This window comes from Pleurodeles waltl, chromosome 5, assembly GCF_031143425.1.
Source record: "Pleurodeles waltl isolate 20211129_DDA chromosome 5, aPleWal1.hap1.20221129, whole genome shotgun sequence".
NCBI classification, from domain to species: Eukaryota; Metazoa; Chordata; class Amphibia; order Caudata; family Salamandridae; genus Pleurodeles; species Pleurodeles waltl.
In genome coordinates this window covers 1,771,305,971-1,771,330,887 of record NC_090444.1, presented here as the reverse complement: position 1 = coordinate 1,771,330,887, position 24,917 = coordinate 1,771,305,971, and the positions used below count along the sequence as shown (strand labels likewise).

Below are 24,917 nucleotides of genomic sequence, written 5' to 3'. Positions count from 1 at the left end.
GTTTAATTTTACTATTAGTAATAGTAGTTCTACGACTGCGGAGACTCCGCACATAAAAATATAGGCCTCTCCTATCTTTTTATGTGCAGAGCGTCCGCAGTTTTAAAATTACTATTAGTAAAATTAAACTTGCAGTTTGTATATACTAAAAACATAGTAACCTTACACAAAAGTGTAAATTTACTCTGTGAATCAGGCCCGTTGAGCTTAAGTCATTCATTCATTTTCAGAAAAAACACCAAAATAAATAAATAAATGCAAAAACACAACCTTGACTCACTGTAAACACTATGGTGTGTTATATTATGCTGCAGTGATGTGCGTTAGTCTGCGCTTTTGGTTCATTCTCTCTTTTTTTTTTTTTTAAAGTGCAGCTAAACCTTTTACCTTCATTGTCAATACAGGGCCTTTGCTTTGGTAAAGGACTAAACCATAGCATTATGTAAACACAACAAAAATCACTGACATTTTTTGATAAAAGAGAGATTTGGTTGAGCATCCAGAAGACAAATAACATTTTGTGAAATCCCATCGACATTTCTACAAAAAACTTAAGGGCATTGTGATTATGCTATAACACAATTAGTGTGGGGGATATCCAGGACAGGTCTCTTATGGCCTGTTTAGGCTAAGAGTAGGATGCCGGCGTCCTACTCTTAGCCGTCCTACTCTTAGCCTAAACAGGCCATAAGAGACCTGTCCTGGATATCCCCCACACTCGTGTTATAGGTCCTTGGGTACAGGAGTTTGTGTGGGGTTGATACACTCCCAACACTCTCTTCTTGTATTATAATAACATTGTGATTATGACACAAATCCTAAAAGCCATTGAAGTAGGTTATGGTGAGCAGCACCTGTGCAATAACCACCGCTTTTTTAGGCAAAGCAATATAAAATGTTTTCATACATTTACACCCTCCCCCCACACACACACACATTACACTGTCAGGCCCCACTGAAGTGTAGCTACAGTTAGGTCAGATTTTCCATATGAAAATCATTTTTTGTTTTGCTAATATCTTTGGTGCCATGTGACAAATCCATTAATACCTTTTACACCTTCATGGAAAGTTGCACACTTTAAAGTGGGGCTGAAGAAAAGGGGGTCTCAAAACTTTGATTTCCTATTTTAACTCCAATAGGAATCTTTGGTCTCCAATACAGAAAAAACATTAAACGGAATTTCACCAAATTTGATACAAAGTTTGAACTTTACTCAAAAAGTGTGCTTTTTGTGATTGTTTGGAAACCTGTTCAGTTGTTTTCTAGAAATTAGGGGCATATTTACAGATTTGTGGCAAAGGGCAGCGCCACAAGTCACCTTGCTGCGCTGCCCTGCGTCACAGTGAAAGGGCTTACAGCTCATTCCTGTACTTTCCTGCCATGCTGGTGCCATTTTGGCAGCCAAGTGCCAATGCAAGCACCCTTGCACCATAGCATGCCTGCAGCAGACATAGAAAGAGGAAAAAACGAGGAGAAATAGTGATATGTCTCCTCGTTGCACTTCCCCCGGGGAGGCATAACGTTTTGGTGCATCCTCAGGTTTACAAGGTCTTTTAAATCTAGGGATGAGTGAAAATCCATGGGTGTTGTTTGGAAACACCCTCCGCAACACCCATGGAATGCCTCACTAGCACAGAGTAAGGCAACGCAGTGATTTGCTTTGCCTTGCCTTACTCCATATTTATGAGGCCATTCAAAGCCATGCAAAGTGGCTTTGCGTGGCCTCATAAATATGAGTTAATGGTTTGAGTCACTGTTGCATCACAGAAAGCGGTGCAAGGGCCTCATAAATATGAGCCTGAGGGTTTAAATAGGGGCTTGGATTGGCATGAAAGGGTTAACCTGCAGAAAAAGGTAGAGGAATCTGGATGGCTGGTCCAGAAAGAATGCAGTCCTGCAGTACCCAAATAATCTGATTAGCTGGCTGCAACATCGGATAAAATGTTGTGGCTGCCACTGCAGGACTTGCTGTACTCAAAATAATAATTAAAAAATGCTGCGTGAAGGCCACGCACAACAGGGATTGGCTGCTTCACAAGGGTGGGAGAGTATTTAAGGGGGTTTGGCCATTTCATGGTAAATTTTATGTTCTGTTATGTTTTATATAAGTTTTATATTATGTTTTATTATAAATTTTGCTTTGTTTTGCCAATTACATGACCTCTTGGTGCTGTTTATGTATTTATTTTGCAAGTTATTATATAGCATGGACAAGACCCAAGAAGTGTGACAAAGCTCTCTTTGTAGAGGAAATTGACACCAGAGAACTTCAAACATAATAATTTGTTTTTTGAGATACAATTTAGAGGATCAGTGTAACTCGGTCATATTTTTCACAATTCTTTTTACTGATTTCATTAAACATATAAAGCAAAACATGGGCAGGTAGTCCAGCACTTTTAAATTATATCGACTTGCAACAGTACTTTTAAAAACAGTTTACACAAGTGCCAGGTGCAGTCCAGTCAGTGCCTAATTTGTGCTTGTTGTTTCTGGTGCTGAGCACCTGCACTTATTTTTGAGGGCCGGCGCTTATTTTTCTGCTTCAAGCACTTACTGCGAGCAAAAGACACATGGGACAAACGGAGGAAGAGAAAAATGAAAAAAGCGTCACAAAGGGAGAAAGCAGAAAGCTGCACGAGTGAACTGAAGGGGCACGGAGTGGCTGTAAACGGATTGAAGAGGCCCAAGGTGGCTTCAGGATTACGCTGCCTCAGTATTCTGTGCTCGCATGTTTAATTGCAGTGTGTTTCAGAGGAGAGCTTTGGGCACCGGCACGTTTTTATTTACATATTAATCAAGATTTTAGAGGCCCAAGGTGGCTTCAGGATTACGCTGCCTCAGTATTCTGTGCTTGCATGTTTAATTGCAGTGTGTTTCAGAGGAGAGCTTTGGGCATGGGCACGTTTTTATTTACATATTAAGCACTGAATACAGTCCGTTCGACAGAACCAGGGGCATTGATGGCAGTGCACTTCTACTCCTTCCGCAATATTACCAGGACAGTAAAGAAGGCAGAAAATAAAAAAGAATCACTCATCATTAAAAGCCTCACATCAATCCATAATACATCTTCCAAGAACCCCAGTCCTTATCACTTTTTTTTAAAGGGAAGCCCAAGTCCAAATACACTGTTTTTTGGACATCATATTCTATTGACATGCAGATTTGGGTGTCATACACCGAAAGTCACATGTCATTCTCCAAAAGCACAGAATATGTGTAATTCATTGCACTCAATAAATTCGCAGGTGGATTGGATTTTCCTGAGTGCAATAAGTAGACCATCCAGGGCACAAAGCCCATGTGGTCAGCATAATCCTGGCGGTTCATCATGCAGATATCGTCTGGAATATGCCCATCTCTGTGTAGTTGTATCCTGGTATAATGTATACCAAGCAAGATTTTGATTTGCACCTGTGGCAACCCAGAACTAATAGTCACAGCTTCAGCCTACATTCTTGCATTATCCCAGTCTATCTCTTGTATAATTTCCACATTTGTTGCCCTTCTCTCCTTTGGTTTCTGCCAAGAAATAAAGAAGTGATTGGTGGACTGCTTGAATTCATCTCAGTCACTCAGAATTACCTCAGGCACATTCCAGTCCATTGTAGTTCTGCCCACCATGCCACATCAGTCAGGAACCAGAGATATGCAAATCAGCGTTGCTCCTGCTCCAAAAGGAACAGTCTAGATCGAACTCTCAGTCCAAGCCCCCTCCGAGTACAAGCAGCTGCAGACTGTTTCTGCCCATTTGGGCCTTGTCATTAGGGTGCAGCAGTGCTTAATTTGTGTTTGTTTCCGGTGCAGAGCACCAGCACTTATTTTTGAGGGCTGGAACTTATTTTTCTGCATCGAGCATTTACTGCGAGCAAAAGACACACATGGGAAAGACGGAGGAGGAGAAAAACGAAAAAGCGTCACAATGGGAGAAAGCAGAAAGCTGCAAGAGTGAGATGAAGGGATAGGGAGTGGCTTTAAATGGATTGAAGAGGCCTAAAATGGCTTCAGGATTACACTGCCTCCGTATTCGGCACATTTAATTGCAGCCGCTGCGAGTTTAAAAGGAGGGCTTTGGGCACCGGCACGTTTTTATTTACAAACTAAGCACTGGGGTGATCTTTGGCACAGCGACCAGGGACCTATGTCTGGGAGTACCCATCGGTCTTAGGTCATCTCACTCAGGAAAACAAAAAAATGATGGGTGGAATGCACGTATTTTTCTCAGCCATTGGTAATTACTTGGACTGCAATGCACTCCATCGTTTATTTGCCCATCATGCAAACCAGCCTTGGTCCTGCTCCAGTATGAACAAAAAGAGACCTGAATGGCAATTTGGGCTGAAGCCCAGATTACTTGAAAAGATTAAGAATAAGATAGATCACATTTTATTTGCACTGTGCATTTTCATTCTGTTGTGTAAAGACGTTTAAATGCCTTATTCCTGTGTGTAGAATGGAAACAATGAAGAAATCCACATGCATCAAAAGCCTGGTGTTTTGGGAGCTCCTGAGTTATACTAATACATTTTTTACATGGTTGTGAAATACCTGATGTGTTCAGCCTAATATACAGGGAGTGCAGAATTATTAGGCAAGTTGTATTTTTGAGGATTAATTTTATTATTGAACAACAACCATGTTCTCAATGAACCCAAAAAACTCATTAATATCAAAGCTGAATATTTTTGGAAGTAGTTTTTAGTTTTAGCTATGTTAGGGGGATATCTGTGTGTGCAGGTGACTATTACTGTGCATAATTATTAGGCAACTTAACAAAAAAAAATATATACCCATTTCAATTATTTATTATTACCAGTGAAACCAATATAACATCTCAACATTCACAAATATACATTTCTGACATTCAAAAACAAAACAAAAACAAATCAGTGACCAATATAGCCACCTTTCTTTGCAAGGACACTCAAAAGCCTGCCATCCATGGATTCTGTCAGTGTTTTGATCTGTTCACCATCAACATTGCGTGCAGCAGCAACCACAGCCTCCCAGACACTGTTCAGAGAGGTGTACTGTTTTCCCTCCTTGTAAATCTCACATTTGATGATGGACCACAGGTTCTCAATGGGGTTCAGATCAGGTGAACAAGGAGGCCATGTCATTAGATTTCCTTCTTTTATACCCTTTCTTGCCAGCCACGCTGTGGAGTACTTGGACGCGTGTGATGGAGCATTGTCCTGCATGAAAATCATGTTTTTCTTGAAGGATGCAGACTTCTTCCTGTACCACTGCTTGAAGAAGGTGTCTTCCAGGAACTGGCAGTAGGACTGGGAGTTGAGCTTGACTCCATCCTCAACCCGAAAAGGCCCCACAAGCTCATCTTTGATGATACCAGCCCAAACCAGTACTCCACCTCCACCTTGCTGGCGTCTGAGTCGGACTGGAGCTCTCTGCCCTTTACCAAACCAGCCACGGGCCCATCCATCTGGCCCATCAAGACTCACTCTCATTTCATCAGTCCATAAAACCTTAGAAAAATCAGTCTTGAGATATTTCTTGGCCCAGTCTTGACGTTTCAGCTTGTGTGTCTTGTTCAGTGGTGGTCGTCTTTCAGCCTTTCTTACCTTGGCCATGTCTCTGAGTATTGCACACCTTGTGCTTTTGGGCACTCCAGTGATGTTGCAGCTCTGAAATATGGCCAAACTGGTGGCAAGTGGCATCGTGGCAGCTGCACGCTTGACTTTTCTCAGTTCATGGGCAGTTATTTTGCGCCTTGGTTTTTCCACACGCTTCTTGCCACCCTGTTGACTATTTTGAATGAAACGCTTGATTGTTCGATGATCACGCTTCAGAAGCTTTGCAATTTTAAGAGTGCTGCATCCCTCTGCAAGATATCTCACTATTTTTGACTTTTCTGAGCCTGTCAAGTCCTTCTTTTGACCCATTTTGCCAAAGGAAAGGAAGTTGCCTAATAATTATGCACACCTGATATAGGGTGTTGATGTCATTAGACCACACCCCTTCTCATTACAGAGATGCACATCACCTAATATGCTTAATTGGTAGTAGGCTTTCGAGCCTATACAGCTTGGAGTAAGACAACATGCATAAAGAGGATGATGTGGTCAAAATACTCATTTGCCTAATAATTCTGCACTCCCTGTACACATCCCCTAAGAAGCTTATGATGGTGAAAGTGAGTAGATCAAGTTATTGTACACATCAATAAACCTCAATGGCCCATTCTGAAATATCTGGCTGAGACCTCAGCATGACTTATAATACTAAGTGAAGATACATACCAGTGTAAACTGAGAAAATGAAGTAGAAAGATTCTACCACAGGCTTGCTCATCTGCCCAGTGCATAGGCAGCTGTACTCGTTTGCCAGCTAATTATCGGGGTTCTAGAACATGGTTGTGGGACTTAACAAAACAAATGAGTCCGTTGGTAGTAAATGCCTAGAGGCTGAAAAACACTGACATTAGGAATTACAAGGGTTTTGACTTTATTTGAATTTTCACTTTCTGCCATTACCTTTGGCATTAGTTTCCAAAAGCCATTGCTTGCCTGGTGATCATCGCTACTCACTAAATTCTGTTGAAACTCAATTATACGATTACTGGCTATTTAATCTGAGACCCCTAACTTTTGTCCTCATTATTTATCTTAATTTTTCATGGTATTGTTTTTCAGCTTCCTACCAGACGTCATTAAGTGTTCAAATGAAGCCCACTCTTAGCGGTGGAATTGGCGACCAGGTTTTTTCTGGGACGGTTTTGCCCACCAAGAGTTGGGAGACCCGGAACAGTTACCAAAGCCTAGCACTGAAGAGAGAGTTACTTCAGCCTCCTAGCCCACCCTTGAAGCTGGACCCGCGGGAACAAGAAGTAGGCAGTGCGGCCCTGGAAACGGCTCGGCTAAAAGACAAAGTGAAAAGAAAGATGTCTGAGGGCCCTGGACACCAGGGAGGTGAGGTGGCGCTCTAGATCCGTAATTGGAAACATTTCCTGGGATCCTTCATCATTGTCCTTAGATCTAGAAGCAACCATACATTTTTATGTGTTTTAAGATACAGGTTGTGCCATTTTGTTTCTCTAATCAATGACATAATCTGCTTTAGGTTTTTTATTGTAGAGGTTCCTCTATGTGTGTAGCTTGGACATAGCAAGTTTGTGATGATTGTGGAGACATGTCTCCCTTGGTCTCTGATTTTGATAAGAAGTTATGTCCTTAAATATTCTGAGAACTGCAGAATTGGCGCTACCTTTTCAATCATTAATTTGAAATCACTATTCCTCTACTGATGGACCCCATTCACACATTTTACACCTTGTTTCTGCAGTCTTTTAGCTCTCAGATAACATCTGGATGACCATTGATTTTAACAAAAATATTAAATATCATTTATATCACATTACAAAAGCATAGTCATGCCAGTTTGACGCTATTGATTTGAGACTTTTTGACTTAGAGCAGTCACAGGCAGAACGGTTGCAAGTGTGCCACCAGCGGATGAAACGTGGAAAGAAGCAGACAAGTATCAGTGAATTGTTTTGGGACCTCAAATACCTTAAAAGAGGGGACAATATTAGACTTTGGGACTATTTTAAAGGGCTGGTAGGAAAATGTATACTAACCTTCAACAAAGCAAGAGAGACATACATGATAAGGAGCAGTACCAGAATTAAGGTGTGGACTTGAAGGTCCCCCGTAGCAGAAGTATATGGGGGTCTACCTATCTGATGACCAGAAAGTAAGTAAACAAACTGAGGAGGTCAGGGAGATATGAAAGAATATTAGGTCAGGAGATTAGGATTCATCAGTAAAGGATAAAAGTGATGGATGGAATCATTGAATTAAACTCGGCCACTGGTAATTACTCGGGGCTGCATCCCAATTCATTGTTGTTTGGGGGACCATGACACCTAAATTGGGACCCAGCTATATGCAAATCGTTCTTGACTGTGCCCTAGAGGGAACAGTGCAACCTGAACTGCCAAGCCAGCTCCTCCCTGAACTGGAGCACAAGCAACCCAGGACCGGTTTTGTCCTTGTTATTGGCTCATCAGCCAAGTATAGCTTGGTTTCAGTGACAACGTGTGCATGGAACCCACATCTGGGCATATTGGTCCCATTTATGGTGACATACTAAAGTATACAGAAAGTGAAGTATACAAAAAGTGATGGAATGAATGAATGAATTTCAGCCTGGCAATTACTAAGGGCCACATCGTAATCCATCTTTATTTTGCACACTGTGCCACTTCAGTTTGGACCCAGCTAGATGCAAATCAGTCTTGACCCTGCTCCAACAGGAGCAGTCTGGCCCGAACTGCCAAGCCAATTCCTCCCTGAACTGGAACACAATCAATGCAGTACCTGTTTCACTCTTGCTATGGGCTCATCAGCCGGGCATAGCTTGGTTCTATTGACACAGCATGTACCAGACCCATGTCTGGACATACTCGTCCCTCTTAGGGTGACATACTAAAGTATACAAAAAGTGACAGATGGAATGACTGAATTAATATGAGCCACTGGTAATTAATCTGGGCCACATCCCATTTCATCATTCTTTTGCACAGCATGCTATCTCAGTTGTATCAACCTATATGCAAAATCATTCTTGGCCCTGCTCCAATGGAAACATTCCAGCCCAAACTGCCAAGCCAGGTCCTCCCTGAACTGGAACACAAGCAACCCAGGACCAGTTTCACCCTTGTTATGGGTTAATCACCTATAGCTTGGTTTCAGTGACACAGTTTGCACGGGACCCACCTCTGGGCATACACGTTCCTTTTAGGAGTGTTTTGTAAAGTGTACCAAAAGTGATGGACCGAATGCTTGAATTATTCTCAGCCGCTGGTAATTCCAATCCATCATTATTTTGCACACCATATCCCCTCAATTTGGACCCAGCTATATGCTAATCAATCTTAACCTTGGTCCAATGGATTGGAATTGGGGCCGGATCAATCACCAGAGGCTGAGATTAATTCAAGCGTTCCATCCATCACTTTGCTTTTTGATGTGATTAATAATGGAGGCAAGTTGTACTACCACTGCATATCCTGCTAATACACTACTCTCTTTGCTAGTAATATACTCACTCTGGAATATTGTGTCTACCTGTGTCTCTCTTCCCTATGACACCATGCCCTTACTATCTGCATTAGCCCCTGTCGGCTTCTCTTCCATACTCACCTACCCTTTCGCCCCTGTTCCCCCAAATACATTGCTCTGTTTTCCATCATCTCCTCCTCCTTTTTCCTGACTTTTCTATGTGTTCAGTTATTCATTCTGTTACTTATCTAACATCCTTATGCTCAAGGATCTAAAGTTCAAGACTTTTGTTTCCACATATTATTGCACTGTAAATGTATAGCACACATTTTTCTGTTTGCAAATGGTCAGATTTGCGGTATTAGGCCATTTGCAAATGCAAAAATGCTTTTTCAAATGAACAAAAGGCAAAATGTGATTTAGTAACTTGTTACGGAATCGCAATTTGCATTTGTGATTTGGTCTTTAGAAGGGGCCTGCTTAGGGCGTCCCTTCCAAATATTGAATCAGCATGGTACATGTTACGAGCAATTGAATAATACTTTACCAGCAGGTTAAAAAGACGTGGCAACCCATTAGCAAATGGAAAGGGGGTCCCCTCAAGTTACCTTCCCCTTTCAGAATGTTTAAAAAATATTTTTTAGGAGCAGGCAGTGATTCGAGCTATCACTGTCTGCTCTTCAAAAATGAAACTTAAATGTTTCACTTTCGATTTTTTTAAATGCATCCAATTTTTCCTTTAAGGAAAACTGGCTGCAATAAAAAAATATTGCTTTATTTAAAAGCACTCACAGTCATGTTGGTCTACTGACCCCTGCAGGCCACCATCCCTGTGTTGGTGGCAATTCGTTCTTGGATGCAAATTGTGACCTAACTCATTATTAGGCATGAGGTAGGTCGCCTAGTGACCTAGTAGGAATTGCTATTTGGGAATAGAAAAATTCATACCTTAGGAATAGCGAGTTCCCAATTGCGATTCTGAGATAATCACAATTAGGAAATCGGTATTCCTAATATTTGTACATGTGGCCCATGGTTCTTAGCCCCAAATCTCTAAATCAATAAAGCTGGAGTGGAGCCAGTGAGGAGCCAGGTTTCCAAAATGGACTTGGTTTCAGTAACAGATACTACAAGGTGTCTCATTAATATAAGCATATATTTAGTGGACCAAGCATGGAATATAAGGGATAAAGTATCCCTGTTGTACATTATAAGGATATTGCAAGTCACTGAAGAGTTCCATAACCATTGAGAGGAATGATTCCAAAGACCAGGAGGTGACTTGCAATATCCTTATCATGTACGCCAGGGAGTACCTTATCCCATAAAACACATGGTCACAACATCGCCTTTCCCACAAACCATTTAAAACCTTGGTGCGCAGCTCATATGATAGAGCATAGAGTGAGCGTTTTTGCAAACATGAATAAACATCTGTTGCATGCAGATATCAAAAACAGTTCAATACAAGTCAGTAAAAGCTGTAGTTGCTCAAAACGTGTAGAAATATGCAGAACGTTTCTAACTTTTCTCTAGCTAAGGAGTGTAAAAAAATAAACATATTCTCTCCAATCATCATTCTAAGATATTAAAATAGAGCAGAAGAAAGAAAAGCCATGCTCTGATTGCTGCTTTAAACAGCTGCTTCAATTCTGCTCCGTGACCTGACCTGCCTTTCACCTCGGCATTCCAGCAGCTTGAGCTAATAAACTTAGATACTGAGGCTCTGGCATGAGAAAGTAGGAGGGCTCACAGCTACAATACTAACTGATTTGTATGAACACTTAGGGCAAAAAGCATAGGTAAAAAAGAAGGGAAAATGATTGAGCGTGACTGTCAATGCATTGTTAATTGTTACTGTTGAATTCTGTTTTTGGTGTGTTCTGTGGACCACTAGGCAAACTTGAGGAACTTGTGACCTCCACAAGGGCTGGCTGACGAATAGCTAAAAAACAACACTACAAAGAAAAGCATAATGCATGTGTATGTGACCTCACCTACATGCAATGACGTCCATGGTTTAGACGATTTCAATTATAAAAGAAATATTAACTAATCAATACAAACATTATAATGTAACCTCTGACGGCTGCGGGGCTCTATGCTAACTTTGAATCCACTCAGTGCTACGACCTGTATGGGAAAAAGGTAGGGGTGGGTGGAACTCGCAGAATTTCACTCTGCGGAATTGTGCAGAGTTATATAAAAACTCCGCAAGCGGGTGAAAATTTTCATATGGCGCTGATTTTGGTGCTGGGATCATGTTCTGCGCGGAAAAATCAGCACGAACACCACTCGTGGCATGACAGAGGGTGCTGCTGCTCAAGTGTGGTTTTGCTGCTGCTCAAGTAGATTTTCTGCTCCATCTTTATCAACACGAATGAGAAAATCTTGCCGGTTGTTCTCCAAGCACCCAAAAATCGCACCAAGGGATCCCAATTCTCACTCACCAATCTACTGCTGGTGAGCCGCATGCAAGAAAAATACTCAGCCACGTGGCAGTCGGCAGAATTTGCGCAACGCAGAGTGGCCAAAACTCCGACAACTCTGCCAGGGGAGTCGAATTTATCACCCACCCCCAGGAAAAAATATGACTACTATGATGCAGAAAAAAATCTCACCACTAAGATTAGGGCCTTGTTATACTAAACTTTTGACAGTGTTATTATTTTTAGTCCTAAGAAAGTATATTTGCACTTGGGAGAAGTAAATAATGAACACTCCTTAAGCGTAAAAAATATTACTGCAGAATCCATGTTGACCTCAGGCACTTAACACCCTTGTTATGGCAGGTAGGTAGGTAAACCCGTATTGAAGGTTACTTACAACTGCTAGAACATACAAAAACCCCACATGCAGCCTGGGATACTGCAAACAACAGCTCATGACACAGCCATTAAAATGAATCAAGTGTTCTAGTTTTAGAAGATAGATAGTTAAATTGATTTACAAATACAAAAACCTCTAAAAACATTGTGCTGCTGCTTAACTAATTAACACATTTAGAAACACAAAAATGATGGTTAAAGCAGTGGTCAGCATCTGTATTAAATCAGAGACCCCAGGTTGTATTAATTGCAGTTGAGTTATAATAGTTTGTTTTAGTTTCAGCAAAGAAACAAGCTAGGCTGACCTTTGGCTAAGTTTTAAATACTCGTACATCCTTCAAGTGATCTCCCAGAATCAGACAGAACAAAATTACTGTAAATCAGCAGTTTAACACTGCAGTCCATAAATACCACCACATTGTTACCATTCAAGCAATAAAGGGTTGCTTGATTACCAGTGGTTATCTTCTCAAATCCAGAACCAATGCATACTAGTACCGGAGAAGCAGTATCCACTGTGGTCTTTATCTTGTGTTAATGGCGTTCTTCTTTAAACTATTTTTTATTCTCGAGATTTCATCATGTGCATTGGATTCATTCTCCTGTTTCAATAAACTTCTAAAGTTCCTTCACACATGACACTTCTCAGCCCCAAAAGAGGCAGATGACCTGCTGGCTGGATGCAGCTTATTTTCCTGCATGCTTAGACATCTTTTTTGGTATCAGAAGATCTTTAAGGTAGACTACTAAATAAGCCATATTACATTACAATCTGTTTGGATATGAGCGAGGGTAACAGCAACAAGGTGACCTTTGGATGTCGAACATCCACCCACTAATTACCCCAGACTCACTACCCCATGTTGCTCCTGTTTTTTGGCCTCTGTCTGCCATTTCACCTTATAATTTAAGACCAAAAGAACTATTTGTGGCACAGTTTAATACAATCAGTGGGAAATGTGCCCAATGTTAACCCTTGTCGTTGAGCAAGCGTCCTTACAGTAATGAAAAACTCAAAGGAAAACAAAAGTATAGTATATGAATTCTTTTCGAAATGGGGAGGCATGAGCATAACTAATCAGGAAATTTGATTGGAGCCTCTGGTTCAGGGCAGTTACATTCAGGCAGCAAGGAGAAATGGGCTGGAATCAGAAATAGAACCAAAGCCGCCCATCCTTTCAGTCAGAGCATCTTTGCAAGTGGTCGCTGGGAGATTAGGTCTGAAATGCCTTTCAGTTCTATTTTTGTACTACTGTGATCACCTGCCAATGCTCTAATAATTTCAACAAGCTGGACAACGCTCGCTATTTTGTTCACATATCACTAGTTAATGTACATATACTAATCCACAGCAAAATCAACTCTGACTTCAGAGTAAATGAGCTGTGTAGTTTTACAACTTGGATTAAGTAATTGCTTGGGGCCAATTGCGCAGTCTCTGCATATAAACTAGACACCCTACATATAATAAAACTCCTTGTTGCACATACTGGCTCTTAGGTCTTATCGCTGGAATTGTATATGCTTTCTATCCACACAGGGGTGTGAGATCCTCAGCCCATATCTGCTGAAGAACTGCAATATCAAAGTCGGTTGCAAGGTTTTTGCCATCACTGTATTTCAATATTTGTTGGACCCCACTGTATTCCAACAAACAAATCTATAGTGTCCCCCTGCTGCTTGGTTATTTGTACTTGGTCCGTCATCTTTAACGATAGGAGATTACTCGATGGTGTAAATGTGGTTACTCTCCAGTTCAGTCTCTGTCAACACCTGTGTAATGTGATTCATGTGTAAATCAATATCTGCCTATATTAACATCCCAGGATATCTTTACCCTTTCCCTTTGTACTAAAAACCCTTTCATTGAATGTCATTGAGCTTCATTTTCATCAGAATAGCAACTTCCTGTGGTTTTGTTTAAATAGGTTACGTTACCTTTGTTTTTTCAAAATCTGTTTATTAACTTTTTTAATTTATCACCATTTGCTTAAATGCATTGATTTTAATATTAATATTTCTCAAAACATGTAACATTAGTCTCAATGTCATATTTGTTGATCATTTCAATTACTTACATATTAAGATATTAACATTTAAACATAATGGGGGTGATTCTAACCCTGGCGGTCGGTGATAAAGAGGCGGCCAACCCGCCAACAGGCCGGCGGTCCAAAAAATGGAATTCTGACCCTGGCGGGAACCGCCAACACAGCCCGCCACATTAACACTCCGCCCGCCGCGGCGGTACAGACAAACAGCGCGGCGGTCACCGCCAACAGGCAGGCGGCAGACAATGTACCGCCCACCCTATCACAACTCACCAATCCGCCACCTTTTTCGGGGCGGGAGCCCCGCCGATAAAAACACGGCGGAAACAGACTACGAACGGGAAAACGCTCACCTCTACGCACTCCACGAGGAAGGAGGACAGCATGGAACCCGAATTAAACATACTACCTGCTCTCGTCTACCTGCTCATCTACCACGAGTACGAACGCCGGCGCAGACGACAACGGTGAGTACTGCACCTACGACACACGGGAGGGGGGAGGAGGAAAGATTACGGGCACACACATATGCGACCCCCACCCCCCCAAACTATGTACACACCAATGCAGAGCAACAAGTCACAGTGACACCACCCAAACCCCCCTGATAAATGCAAAGACATAATTAAATTGTGAATAAAAATTTATGTACAAAATAGGCTCTGAAAAGTTATGGTCAACTAGCCAAAAAATCAATATCAAAATAAGTCTATATACAGTGCAATGGATAACCGAGGCAATTAGTCCTGCACATCAAAAGAAAATCGAAGTGTCCGTGGGCCAAAGTGTAACAACACAAGGGCAAAGCCCACACAGGAGACCTGAGTCCTCTGGAGAGAACACTGCAGGGGCATCTGATGAAAAAACTACAGGCACCTCAGGGGGAAGGGAAGGGGGGGGGCACCACAGCCACATGAGTCCACGACGCAAGAACCACAAAGGGGCCACCATGCCTACTGTGCCATCCTGGGGAGTGCAAAGCCACAGTCTCTCAAGTCTCTACAGTGGGTGGATTGCCCACTGTGCCATCCTGGGGAGTGCAAAGCCACAGTCTCTCAAGTCTAACAAGTGGGTGGCTTGCCCACTGTGTCATCCTGGGGAGTGCAAAGCCACAGTCTCTCAAGTGGATTACAGTCTCCACTGGTCAAGGAGGAGGCATGGTGGGCACAGTGAACCGTTAACAGTGCATGCAGGAAGGGCCCAGTGGAGCGGTGCTTGAGACGGCGGGGCCCAGCGGAGCGGTGCTTGACAGGAAGGGCCCAGCGGAGCGGTGCTTGAGACTGCGGGGCGGAGCGGTGCTTGACAGGAAGGGCCCAGCGGAGCGGTGCATGCAGGAAGGGCCCAGCGGAGCGGTGCTTGAGACGGCGGGGCCCAGCGGAGCGGTGCTTGAGACTGAGGGGCCCAGCGGAGCGGTGCTTGACAGGAAGGGCCCAGCGGAGCGGTGCTTGAGACTGCGGGGCCCAGCGGAGCGGTGCTTGACAGGAAGGGCCCAGCGGAGCGGTGCTTGACAGGAAGGGCCCAGCGGAGCGGTGCTTGAGACGGCGGGGCCCAGCGGAGCGGTGCTTGAGACGGCGGGGCCCAGCGGAGCAGTGCTTGAGACTGCGGGGCCCAGCGGAGCGGTGCTTGACAGGAAGGGCCCAGCGGAGCGGTGCTTGAGAGGAAGGGCCCAGCGGAGCGGTGCTTGAGACGGCGGGGCCCAGCGGAGCAGTGCTTGAGACGGCGGGGCCCTGTTCAGCGGTGCTCTTCTGCACGGCGGGGCCCTGTTCAGCGGTGCTCTTCTGCACGGCGGGGCCCTGTTCAGCGGTGCTCTTCTGCACGGCGGGGCCCTGTTCAGCGGTGCTCTTCTGCACGGCGGGGCCCTGTTCAGCGGTGCTCTTCTGCACGGCGGGGCCCTGTTCAGCGGTGCTCTCCTGCACGGCGGGGCCCTCTTCAGCGGTGCTCTTCTGCACGGCGGGGCCCTCTTCAGCGGTGCTCTTCTGCACGGCGGGGCCCTCTTCAGCGGTGCTCTTCTGCACGGCGGGGCCCTGTTCAGCGGTGCTCTTCTGCACGGCGGGGCCCTCTTCAGCGGTGCTCGTCCAGTAAGTCAAGGGAGCCAGACCTGGCCTGGACTCCCTGCTCAGTCGCCCTCCGACCGTGCTGTTGCTGGACCCTTCGGTGACGGAGTCCTGGGCCCTTTGGTGTTCTCCCTAACACCCGGGATGGGGCTTGTGGGCCCCTCCTGCTCCGCGCTCCTGCTGGCTGACTTCTCCGCCCTGCTGCCCTTTCGCTCCTTAGATGGGGCTCTCGGGCCCTTGCCTCCCCTAGCTGTTGTGGCTGGTGAAGTGGGCGAACTTGGCTCCTTGGGGGCAGCCGTGTCAGTCCTCTCACGGCGGCCCTTTAGTTTCCGGGTCCTCTTGCCTGGGAGGGGGGCTGGCTGTCCCCTTGCTGCTGATTGAAGTGTCACTGCTGGCAAAGGGTGGACTCCAGAACCCATGCACCACAGTGACACTCGAAGCTGGGCTGGTGGTGGCTGAGGTGCTCTTGGGACTCTTTGCAGATGGAGGGGGTGGGTCAGTGGAGGGAAAGAGGTCAAGATTAGCGAGGAAAACGTTTTTAGGACCAAGGTAAAAGGTAGGAGAAGTGGTGATGGGAGTGGAGGAAGAGGATGTGGTTGTAGGAGAGTCAGGTGTGCTGTCTTTGGGTGCAGGTGCTTGTGCTGGAGGCTGTCGTGAGGTGGATGGCTGTTGGGTGGGTGTCTGCCTGCGTTTGTGTGTCTTGGAAGAGGGGGTGACAGACACAGTGGGAGAGGACACAGGGGACGTGTAAATGGTAGTGGGGGTGGTGACTGCACGTGTGCGGACTGGACTGGAGGGTGTGCTGGTGATGGAAGCACTGGCTGATGGTGGTGTGCATGCAGGTGTGAGTGTAGACGTCACAGGGAGGGAGGAGGGAGACGAGGAGGAGGGGGACACAGAGGTGGTAGTGACTGTTGGAATGTCTGCATCTGGGTGTTGCTTGCGTGAATGCTTGTGGGTTCTGTGGTGCTTGTGTCTGGATGAGCTGCCCTTGGGTGTTGAGGTGTGTGCAGGCTGGTCTGATGGTGTGGATGGGATAGGCTGAGGAACAGGAGACAGAGACAGGCTGGAGGCAGTCAGAAGAGGGAGGCTGGAAACAGGGACAATGGCTGCCGTCAGTGCTGAGGCCAGAGCACTGAACGATCGTTGATGGGCAGCCTGACCCGAATGAATGCACTCCAGGTAGGCATTGCTCCGATGCACCTCCCTTTCTACCCCCTGGATGGCATTCAAAAGGGTAGTCTGCCCAACAATGATGGTCCTCAGGAGGTCAATGACCTCCTCACTGAGGGCAGCAGGGGTAACAGGGGCAGCGGCTGAGGTGCCTGGGGCGAAGGAGACGCCTGCCTTCCTGGGCGAGCGGGCACGGAGCGTAGGCTGAGGGGCTGCTGGGTGGGCGGGGCTGGTGCGCTGGGTGGCGGCTGTACCTGTAGAGGCGGGGGGCCCGGATGTTGCCGCCACCGCTAGGGCGCTCCCATCCGAGGACGTGTCGCTGTCGCTGGTGTCACCACTGGTCCCCGTTGTGGTGCTCCCCTCGCACTCCGGATCACTGGTGGCCTCGGTGTCTGTTCCTGGTCCCACCGGGGCCTTGTGACTTGCAGCTCCCTCGTGCTCCGGTGCCAATTCTCCTCCGCCTGATGATGCTAATGCACACATGCACAAGAAGATGAAGAAGAAGGGTGGGGGGAGAAAAACGAAGACCAGGTTGAGTGCATGCAATGTCAACACCGTTGGCGGAGAGGACAGACACAGGAGCCTCATGCACTAAGCCGCGCATTCGGGGTACACTACTCAGTACTTCTGACTAGGACAACAGGTCTAGAGACGACAAAGGCGCACATGTGTGATGCTGGACCATCGATAGCTGTACTTGTCACCCTACAGAGGTGGGGGCCGGGAGCACATGGCCATGCCTAAAGGAGAGGACTACACTACAGAAAGCGCCCTGGCCTAATGTCACCCACAACCCTCCTCCCCCACCCAGACGCCTCCACTGCGCAGAGAGATAGCAGAATGTGCTGATACTCACCCCCTTGTGTCTGCTGTGATGTCCTCAAGCGCCCATCCAAATCAGGGTAGGCCACCGCCAGGATCCGGGACATCAGGGGGGTCAGGGTACGACTGGCACCCCTCCTAGGTTGGGAGGCCATCCCCAGCAGTGACTCGGCGGTCTTCCTGGTCCCGCGGCGGATGTCCTCCCACCTCTGACGTGGACCCCCAGGGCCCGGACTTCCTTGGCGATGGCACGCCAAATGTCCACTTTCTGATGGGCGCTGACCTATTTGACATGTACAGGGTGGGAAGGAAAAATCATCAATTTTCTGCATGTTAGATGCGATTGGCCCCCCCCTCCCCAACCTTGCCATATGGCACATGCTCTCATCTGTCGTGCGTTGCACTCCTCATTCGCACCCCACCCCACCAACTTACATCCACCCCACTCCACACAGGCATAGCCCATTCAATGTGCACCCAGTGTACTTACCTGTTGGTCTGGAGGACCGTAGAGTAACGCATACTGGGGGAGGACCCCATCCACAAGTTTCTCCAACTCCTCAGACGTGAAGGCAGGGGCCCTTTCCCCAGTCGCAGCAGCCATTGTCACTTCCAGACCGAGGTCACAGCAGCACTTGCAGTATAGGTCCTCTCCTGTGGATGATCAGGTCTCGAGTGATTAAGCAGATAGAAAATGGCGGTCACGCCCGCGGCGGTGCGTACCGCGACCGCCGGCGCACCTCGTCATTGGCTCCTGAAACCCATAGGCCTCAATGTTAGCCAATGCGGCTTCGTATAGCGGTCTTTGACAGCCTACCGCCACGGTGTGCCACGCCAGCGCATTGACCTCACATCCCATTGTCCCACTTCACAGGTCAGGCAGCCGCCATTTCAAGGGCCCACATGGCATAATTTGTACTGCGTCACACAGGCCTAGGCCTTGCATTGCCACACATACACGCCTTTCAATACATAGATAATCGTGTGCTATGCATGCAGTGGTGAACGTACCTGTGATTTGCTTGACTCTGTGCTCCATGTTGTCCTTCCTAGGCACCGTCCGCTGGGACTTGCGAGGAGAAGGATGAATCCTTGCGTGTACCGACCGCTGGTGGACCTGTCGACAATGGAAGAACGCCATATCATACTACGATACCGACTTGACCGAGCCACTATACGGGTTCCGCGGCGGATGTCCTCCCACCTCTTGCGGCAGTGGGTGCCCCGTCTGGTGTAGACCCCGAGGGCCCGGACTTCCTTGGCGATGGCACGCCAAATGTCGATTTTCTGATGGGCGCTCACCTGTTAGACATGTACAGGGTGGGAAAGAGAAAACGTGAAATTTCGGCATGTTTGGAGTACATGCCCCCCCCTCCCCAACCTTGCCATGTGGCCCATTCTCTCATCTGTCGTGCGTTGCACTCCTCATTTTCTCCCCACCCCAACAACTTACATCCACCCCACTCCACACAGGCATAACCCATTCAATGTGCACTCAGTGTACTCACCTGTTGGTATGGAGGACCGTAGAGTAGCGCATACTGGGGGAGGACCCCATCCACTAGTTTCTCCAACTCTTCAGACGTGAAGGCAGGGGCCCTTTCCCCAGTCGCAGCAGCCATTGTCACTTCCAGACCGAGGTCACAGCAGCACTTGCAGTATAGGTCCTCTCCTGTGGATGATCAGGTATCGAGTGATTAGGCAGATAGAAAATGGCGGTCACGGCCGCGGCGGTGCGTACCGCGACCGCCGGCGCACATCGTCATTGGCTCCTGAATCCCATAGGGTTCAATGTTAACCAATGCGGGTTCGTATAGCGGTCTTCGACCGCCTACCGCCACGGTGTGCCACGCCAGCGCATTGACCTCACATCCCATTGTCCCACTTCACCGGTCAGGCAGCCGCCATTTCAAGGGCCCACATGGCTTAATTTCAACTGCGTCACACAGGCCTAGGCCTTGCATTGCCACACATCCAAACATAGCCATCCATACCTTTTCGTGTACTGTGCATGCAGTGGTGAACGTACCTGTGACTTGCTTGACTCTGTGCTCCATGTTGTCCTTCCTAGGCACCGTCCGCTGGGACTTGCGAGGAGAAGGATGAATCCTCGCGTGTACCGCCCGCTGGTGGACCTGTCGACAATGGAAGAACGCCACATCATACTACGATACCGACTTGACCGAGCCACTATACATGAACTGTGTGCCCAGCTGGAGCCAGCCCTGATGTCCCCCATCCGCCAACCCACAGGAATTCCCCCTCTAGTGCAGGTTCTGTCAGTCCTCCATTTTTTGGCAAGTGGCTCATTCCAGACAACAGTGGCCATGTCATCTGGAATGTCTCAGCCTATGTTTTCAAAAATCTTGTCTAGAGTGTTGTCTGCCCTGACGAAACACATGCGGCGCTACATTGTATTCCCTGAGGAGGTTGATTTGGCCACTGTGAAGGGTGATTTTTATGCCCTTGGACATATCCCCAACATAATTGGTGCCATTGATGGGACCCATGTGGCTTTAGTACCCCCAAAAGACGATGAGCAGGTGTACAGAAACAGGAAAAGTTACCATTCGATGAACGTCCAGGTGGTCTGTTTAGCTGACCAGTACATCTCCCATGTGAATGCCAAGTTCCCTGGGTCAGTGCATGACGCGTATGTGATGCGAAATAGCAGCATCCCTTATGTGATGGAACAGCTACAGAGACAACGTGTGTGGCTAATAGGTGACTCTGGTTACCCCAACCTGCCTTGGCTATTGACCCCAGTGAGGAATCCCCGGACCAGGGCAGAGGAACGGTACAATGAGGCCCATAGGCGAACTAGGAGGATCATTGAAAGAACCTTTGGCCTCCTGAAGGCCAGGTTTAGGTGCCTGCATATGACAGGGGGATCCCTGATGTACTCACCAAAGAAGGTGTGCCAGATCATCGTGGCCTGCTGTATGCTTCACAATCTGGCATTCCTTGGATGTCGGATTTTTGGCGGTTTCACAGTTGGTGGTCAGAATGACCGTGGCGGTTTACCGCGGCGGTAGACTGGCGGACTTCTGACCGGCGGTAAGGGCCTTTTACCGCCGAGGTCAGAATGACCCCCAATGTGTCACTGGTATTTCTTTTCTGCATTTGAATATGCAGGACTGTTATAGTGGACTCAACAGACTTCTGTATCAACCTAAAGGAACTTTTTAACAGTGGAATCTAAACCATTTTAAATCACGGGGTGGTCATAGCTGTACTACCCTCCTAGCTGTTTTTGCCTGCTTGCTCCCTCTGTGGTGCTGTCTCCTCTAGCTAGGGTGTATGCTCTCTGGATGCCCTTGTATCAATCAATCAATCAATCAATCACTGCATTTGTAAAGCGCGCTACATACCCGCGAGGGTCTCAAGGCGCTGGGGAGGGGGGTGCTACTGGTCGAAGAGCCAGGTCTTGAGGAGTCTTCTGAAGGCCAGCAGGTCCTGGGTCTGTCATAGGATGGTGGGGAGAGTGTTCCAGGTCTTGGCGGCGAGGTAGGAGAAGGATCTGCCACCAGCGGTGGTTTTTCGGATGCAGGGGACTGTGGCGAGGGCGAGGTTGGCTGAGCGGAGGCTTCGGGTGGGGGTGTGGAAGCTGAGTCGGTTGTTGAGGTAGGTGGGTCCTGTGTTGTGCAGTGCTTTGTGTGCGTGGATCAGGAGCTTGAAGGTGATCCTTTTGTTGACGGGGAGCCAGTGCAGGCCTCTCAGGTGGAGTGTGATGTGGCTGCGGTGGGGGACATCGAGGATGAGTCGGGCCGAGGCGTTCTGGATGCGTTGGAGTCGTCTCAGGAGCTTGTTTGTAGTTCCTGAGTAGAGAAACATTGATCAGTGTGGATCAAATCGGTCATCGGGGGCATTAACTGATTGGCCAGTAACTTTCTCAGAAGCTTAGAGTCTGGGTTAAGTAATGATAAAGGTCCGTAGGATGCTCTGGCGATCAAATTCTTACAGGGTTTATTTAGAGAGTGAAACTATAAGAGCCTCCCACAGAATTGCTGGTGGTTCCCCCCGTTCTTTCTCTGCTGTGAGTATTTTTGCTAGATGTGGCATGAGGATGTCTGACTAGGTATGATAAAACTCCTATCAGGAGTCCATCCATTCCCGATGTTTTTCCTCTCACCATTTATTTGATAGCTGCCTTAAGTTCTGGCTCTGTGGTGGGGCCGCCCTACTACCCCATAGCCTCTTCGTATACTGTCTTCAAGGCACACCATCACAAGTAAGCTTCTGTTTCAGTCACAGGTGCATCCTATGGTGCGTCCATATAAAGCTTTATAATATGCCAAGAATACATCAGTAATCTCGGCCTGTGTACTTCTGACCTGCCCACTGGAATCTGTGATCTGAGTGATTGAATTACTCCCCATTTCTTTCTTGATAAGCCGGGCTAAGAGCCTTCCTGCCCTTTCCCCTTTCTAATGCTGTCTGCAAAGGTATTCAGTATATTACAGCAGCTCAGTCTATCAAACACATCTGACCAACTTTCCCTCTGCTCAGTCAGTGTGTCTCTTTGGATCGGGTCAAGAAACATTATTTTCTCCAATTCTCTTAGTGTGAAATCCAGTCCTAATAATTTCCTCTCCAATGTTTTAAAGATTCCTATAACCTCCCCTATACAATGAGATCTTACGGCCATTTTAAATGCTTTCCACTCAGCCAACAGCGAAGAGGCGCAGTTGCGATTGTCAGTAAAGTACTTGTTCGTGTCCTCCCTCATCCCAGAACACTGCCTCCTCCAGCACTGGGCTGGGACAGGTGGTACATTAAACCCCCATTGTATCTGCATTACTAAGGGATTGTGCTCTGATATGGTAATATCCAAATACTGATATGCGCGTCATGGGATGACATCAGTCCATCTAGGAGAACATGGGAGTAGTGCAGTTGTGAATAAAATGAGTAGCCCCTCCCTCTCAAATGTTCAGCCCACCATACATGTATGAGCCACCAGTCTTGCATCCATTTCTGAAAAGACTGAGTGATTCTAGCTGCGTGCGTACTCTCAAACACACAATTGTGTCCCCTCCTAACAATATTTGTGTGTCAGTTGTGGTCACTAACTTTGCTTGCAGAGTTTCAAAAGACATCATTTGATTAACATTAGCAGCATACACTCCGCCCAGTGTAACTGCTTTGGCATCCAACTTGCCACACACCACTACATATCTCCCGACGCTATCCGTTTCTAGAGCGGTAGATACGAATGCCACGCCCATTCGTATCCATATCAGTACCCACCTGGATATGATGAGTATCCTTTTAGGTAAATCTGCCCCCTCTCCTGTACCTTCATTAATTGTGTCTCCTGAAGGAAAGCAGAGCCCAGACCCTCAACATTCCATGTGATTAGGTTCTACCTATCTGTGCATGTCATATCAACTCTGAATGTCACCTACCCTCAGCCGGTTTACATGCTGAGATACACTGCTCTCCTTACCCCATACAAACAGGGAGGTTTCTTCTTTTCCATCAGTAACAATGCCCCACCTCGATAACAGTGATCACTTCAAATTGATTGGAAAATGTTTCCCAACTCCCAGGACCAGTGGCAAATGGCTACTCACCCAGTAACACAATGGGGGTCATTCTGACCTCGGCGGTAAAAGGCCCTTACCGCCGGTCAGAAGTCCGCCATACTACCGCCGCGGCCGCGGTAGACCGCCACGGTCATTCTGACCACCAACTGTGAAACCGCCAAAAATCCGACATCCAAGGAAGGCCGCCACATCAGCGGGCCACGGAAAACTGGAGATGACCAAACCTCCACCGTCACGCCAACACAAACACGCCCATGCCATTCTGACCCACGAATCCACGCGGCGGTCTTTCAACCGCGGTATTCCATTGGCGGTACACACCGCCGCGGTCAAAATACACACACATCTACAAAACACTGCCACATTGGACATTTTGAAATACGCACACCTGAGACACATACAAACAACGCTCCCACACATCCAATCAACTATAAAACACACACCCACATCACCCACAAACCCCCACTAGTTGGAAATCGGAGCGAAGGCGAGAGCGAGAGAGATAGAGATAGCGAGCACAGCATTAGAAAACCCCAACACACACAGGAACCCAACTTCATCACCCACACCACATCTACGCACACCTCACCACATATCACCACGCACATCACCACAAACACCACCCCACACCTCATCCACACCACCCCATGGCACCCCAAAGACACCCACGGTTTTCGGACCAAGAACTCCGGGTCATGGTGGAGGAAATCATGAGGGTTGAGCCCCAGCTCTTCGGCACACAGGTGCAGCACACCACCATAGCAAGGAAGGCTGAGCTATGGCAAAGGATCGTAGACAGGGTCAACGCTGTGGGACAGCATCCCAGAAATCGGGAAGATATCAGAAAGCGATGGAACGACCTACGGGGGAAGGTGCGCTCGATGATCTCCAGGCACAACATCGCTGTGCAGAAGACTGGCGGCGGACCCCCACCCACCCCACCCCAATTCACAGCATGGGAGCAAGAGGTGGTAAACATCCTGCATCCTGATGGCCTCGCTGGAGTACACGGAGGAATGGACTCTGGTAAGTCGAATCTCAACTACTTCACCCCCCCCCAACCACCAGCATGCCAACCCCCCCCCAATATCACCCCCCAGCACATAACCTCCCTGCCAATGTCTCACCAGCACAACCCACCCTAAACAACACCAACCCCTGAATGCCAACACAAACCATAGCCAGCCACCACCAAAGCATGACCATTGCACATACCCATACACCCCCCCCCCAAACCCTCACAACACCTCCCACAAGGGAATGCCAGCACTCGGGGACAAGGGCACCCAAAATGCACGCCATGGCACACACAGAAACAATAACCATACTCCTTCACCCCTGCAGGGCCCGAACGCCAACACACCGCCACGGAGGGTCCAGAGATGTCCATCCCACCCCCAGAACAGGCCCC

The 24,917-nt window shown here is 47.3% G+C and overlaps 1 protein-coding gene across 5 annotated transcripts in view; it reads left to right on the top strand.

Annotated features, from left to right (window-relative positions):
• Positions 1-24,917, top strand: part of TOGARAM2 (TOG array regulator of axonemal microtubules 2) — a 447,421-nt gene that overhangs the window by 261,152 nt on the left and 161,352 nt on the right. For all 5 annotated transcript variants that reach the window (XM_069236205.1, XM_069236204.1, XM_069236208.1 and 2 more), the window contains one exon: positions 6,660-6,935. In XM_069236205.1, coding sequence (XP_069092306.1) covers positions 6,660-6,935 — 276 coding nt within the window. The remainder of the gene's footprint in view (positions 1-6,659; positions 6,936-24,917) is intronic.